A 3,654-nucleotide genomic window follows, 5' to 3' on the forward strand; every position below is an offset into this window, starting at 1 on the left:
CTCACACATTAGACAGATTTGAGTTCAAATCCTAGTCCTGCCACTGACTTACTGTGTGATGTGAGCAGAAGAAAGACCTTCTCTAGACATATTTTCCTCTTTATTAATTATAATTTCACTCAACTTTTCCATGAGACTGGGAGATTTGTGAAGGCTGGGAGGCAGTTTGATTTTCTTCTTTTGTCTACCTTACAACCTGGCACAGTGAATGAATGAATAAATATGCACCTCAAATTGTTTTGTGAAGTATGGTAAGCATTTCTTGGGCAGATAAATTTGAGAGCCCCTAAGTCAAACAAAACTAAACTTCTTTTTTTTTTTTTGCAGGACTTCTCAGAGCCTTCAATGTACTTTGTGATTCTCCTACAAGGAATAAGGTATGCAATATTTCTCAAACATTTTTGTACTCTTTTTTTGAGGGCACGTCATCGTTGGCACTGGGGTTCCTAGGAACATACTTTGGAAAATGTGGACTTAGGATCATTGTCAGAGGCCCTTGGAGTGTTGCTATTTGTCTGGTTGTATATTCCTTTATCCTCTGTCAAACAGTACCTGAATTATGTCACATAACCATGTAGCCACAGAAACTAAGGCCACGGGCTGTTAGTGAAGAATAAAAGACTAAATTAGAATGTTGGGGAAGAAAAACCTATACTCCCAATTTAGGAAAGTCACTAAAGTTTATCTTAAAACTCAACACTGAGTTTCTGCCAAAGTGAACAGAAAAATCTGGTGTCTTTCATGGTTTCTTGGGTGGGAGTTCAGCAAGGGGTTAAATGCTCTCCAGCTGTGAACAAGGTTGTTTTCATTCATGTGTTCACTCATTAATTCATTAATTCATTCAACAAGTGTTTATTTACCATCTACTATTTACAAGCACAATGCTAGGTACCAGGGATACAGCAGTAGACAAAAAAAAGACATACACGTGCCCTTATGGAGATGACAGTCATCGGTTTTCAGAACTAAGATGATCGGTTTTCAGCCCTCAGTGCCCCTTCTTTCCTGAGGTTTGTTCTGAATTTTTAGACGGGCTCCTTCCACCTTGCTATGGTTTTTCTCTCCACCTGTTTTGTATCTGAATCACAGAAGGTGATGACATCCCCCAGGTAGTTGGTAGAACCCAGATCTTTGTGTTAGAGTCTTCATGAAAACCAATGTGAGAAACCGGGCTGAGGCAAAGGAGGTGGTCTTCCATCCTTGCTATATCTGTGGGACATGGGGCGTCTTTACTGGGCTCCACCCTAGGAGTTGGGAAACTAATAACTTTGATTTTTTCTCTACTCCCAATTACTAACCCTCTAATTCTTCAACACTGGGCACATGGGAATTGCATTTTGTTTTCAAACCTGGGCAACAAAGTGAGACCATGTCACTACAGAAAATTTAAAAATAGCTGAGCATAATGGCATAAACTTGTAGTCCCAGCTACTTGGGAAGCTGAGGCATGATGATTGCCTGAGCCCAACAGTTCAAGGCTGCAGTGAACTATGATCCCATCACTGCACTCCAGTTTGGGTGACAGTGAGACCCTGCCTCTAGAAAAATTGCTTTTTTGTTGGTTGGCTGAATGGATGGACCCGTGGATGAATATATAGATGAATGAATGGATTTGTAGAAGAATGACTGACACATAGGAGGGACATTTGGATAAATGAAAGAATGGAGGAATAGATGGGTGGATGGTTGAGACCAGTGAATGAATATATGGATGAAAAATGCCTAGTAAAGGCACAACGTGATTTTTAAAAAATCAATCTATCAGTGAATCGATGGACGGTTGGATGAATGGATGAGTGAGTAAGTGGTAGATGTGATGGAGAGTTGCCAGTGAAATGGGGAGATGGGTTTGAGTGAATGGATGGTGAGTGAGTGAATGAGTGGATAAATGGATAGATGCTAAGTTGGGTAGAGAGATGGACAAATGGACAGTTGAGTGAATGGGTGAGTGATTGGATTACCCGATGAATGGGTGGGTAGTTGGATGGATGGATGCATGGGTAAAAAATTCTGGCCACAAACTGAAGCCATCTTAGGGTACAATCTGGGCACAGTTTAGGTGAATAGCAGCTTATTTTCTGATCCCAGATTGGCTCTGTTTACCTCCATGGATACATATTCTCTATTTCTAGGTTCAGTCATCCTTCTGTCTCCCTCTGGGTTTCCAAGAATCTTACCTTGGAACTCCAATTGAACTGAGCCCTGGGCTTGTCTGCTGACCTTCTCAACAGTAAGGAGAACACCCCTGGAAGAGCATGTGTCCTTCTGAGGGTACAGGGTTGAACCAGCTCTTCATGATGACTGTGGTCTACTCTTAAGCCTTTCCAGCAGTTTCTTGTTTTGTGGCCTCACCCAGTCTTCACTGGGCATCAAACCGATGAAGATCAAACCTTGGTCTCCAGCTCAGTTCCAACCCCACCTGTCCCCTCCATGGGTGATGGTGGAGACACAGGATAAATTAGAGAAAGGGGTCATCCAGGTCCACCTCTTGCCCTTACTCCAAGATCTCTTTCCTCTTTCCCAGGTTCTCCAAGCAGCCATGGATGTGGGTTTTTCGGGCCTGCCAGATGTGTCTCAGAGTCATAGCAAGACCTTATGGGGGGCTCGGGGCAGGGGCCCCTCCATACGTCGCCAGCGGGAGTTCATGCCAGAAGAAAAGAAGGACACAGTTTACTGGGAGAAGCGGAGGAAGAACAATGAAGCAGCCAAGAGATCCAGGGAAAAGCGACGTCTCAATGATGCAGCCATTGAGGGCAGACTGGCTGCACTGATGGAGGAGAATGCCCTGCTCAGGGGTGAGCTGAGGGCTCTCAAGCTACGCTTTGGCCTCCTGCCCCTTACTGGTGGGCCCCGGGCCTTGCCCCTGCAGGCTCTGCTATGGGAAGCCCCCTGGACTGGGGACCCCCAGCCTGGGGCTGAAGCACTCTCCTCCTTGTCTGGCTCTCACAGCTGCCTCTTAAGGCCATGTTCCCTGGATGCTGGGATTCCAGGATGTCGGGGCTGCCTGCTGGCTCCCAGATGGACTGGCTTGGCCTCTTCTCCTAGGTGCCCCCAAGAGTCTGCATCTCCTACCCTCAACAGAATTGGCATGGCCTTGCAGACTGCCCTCCCACCTGCCCTCTTCAGCTGTCACCTCTTGGATGGGCATGTAGGGTCCAGACCAGAGCTCAGACCCTGCTGGGGGCTGTGGTCACCAAGGCCCTCTGGATGCCGGGCTTCAGGGCCATCAGATGTGTTGCTGACACCCACTGCTGATCCCATGGGTCTGTCTCCTGGGGTGACCTGCCCTGTCCCAGGGAACAGTCCTGAGGGTCTGGGTCAGCCCTCTCTGCCCCACAAACTGCGCATCAAATCCCGAGCCTCAGGCAGGGTACCTCGTGGCTGGGAGGGTGGTCAGGCGCCCCTCTGAGGGCTTCCTCTGGGAAGGGCTAGGCTTGCAAGGGGGTATTTGGGGGCGGCATATAGGTTTGTCTGAGGGATGAGTATCTTGGTCTTGATCAGCAATTTGGGAAGGCCTGTAGGAAGTAGGGGTGCCCTGGCTTGGAAGGTCCACTTCACAGCTTCCATACCAGACCTCCTAGGGGTGGAGTGGATGGGAGCCCATCTTGGATTCTACTATGGCTCTTGCCTTGCCCTAAAATCTATGCTTTGGGT

The 3,654-nt window shown here is 47.5% G+C and overlaps 1 protein-coding gene across 1 annotated transcript; it reads left to right on the top strand.

The window, feature by feature from the left end:
- Positions 1–351: 351 nt before the first annotated feature.
- NFILZ (NFIL3 like basic leucine zipper) lies at positions 352–3,409 on the top strand. Its single transcript, XM_032762003.2, has 3 exons — positions 352–377; positions 2,133–2,230; positions 2,525–3,409. The coding sequence occupies exon 3, from the start codon at positions 2,540–2,542 to the stop codon at positions 3,407–3,409; it is 870 nt and encodes a 289-aa protein (XP_032617894.1). The 5' UTR covers positions 352–377; positions 2,133–2,230; positions 2,525–2,539.
- The last annotated feature ends 245 nt before the right edge of the window (positions 3,410–3,654 follow it).

The sequence above is a fragment of the Hylobates moloch genome, unplaced genomic scaffold (genome assembly GCF_009828535.3).
Source record: "Hylobates moloch isolate HMO894 unplaced genomic scaffold, HMol_V3 SCAFFOLD_12, whole genome shotgun sequence".
In the NCBI taxonomy this organism is placed as follows: domain Eukaryota; kingdom Metazoa; phylum Chordata; class Mammalia; order Primates; family Hylobatidae; genus Hylobates; species Hylobates moloch.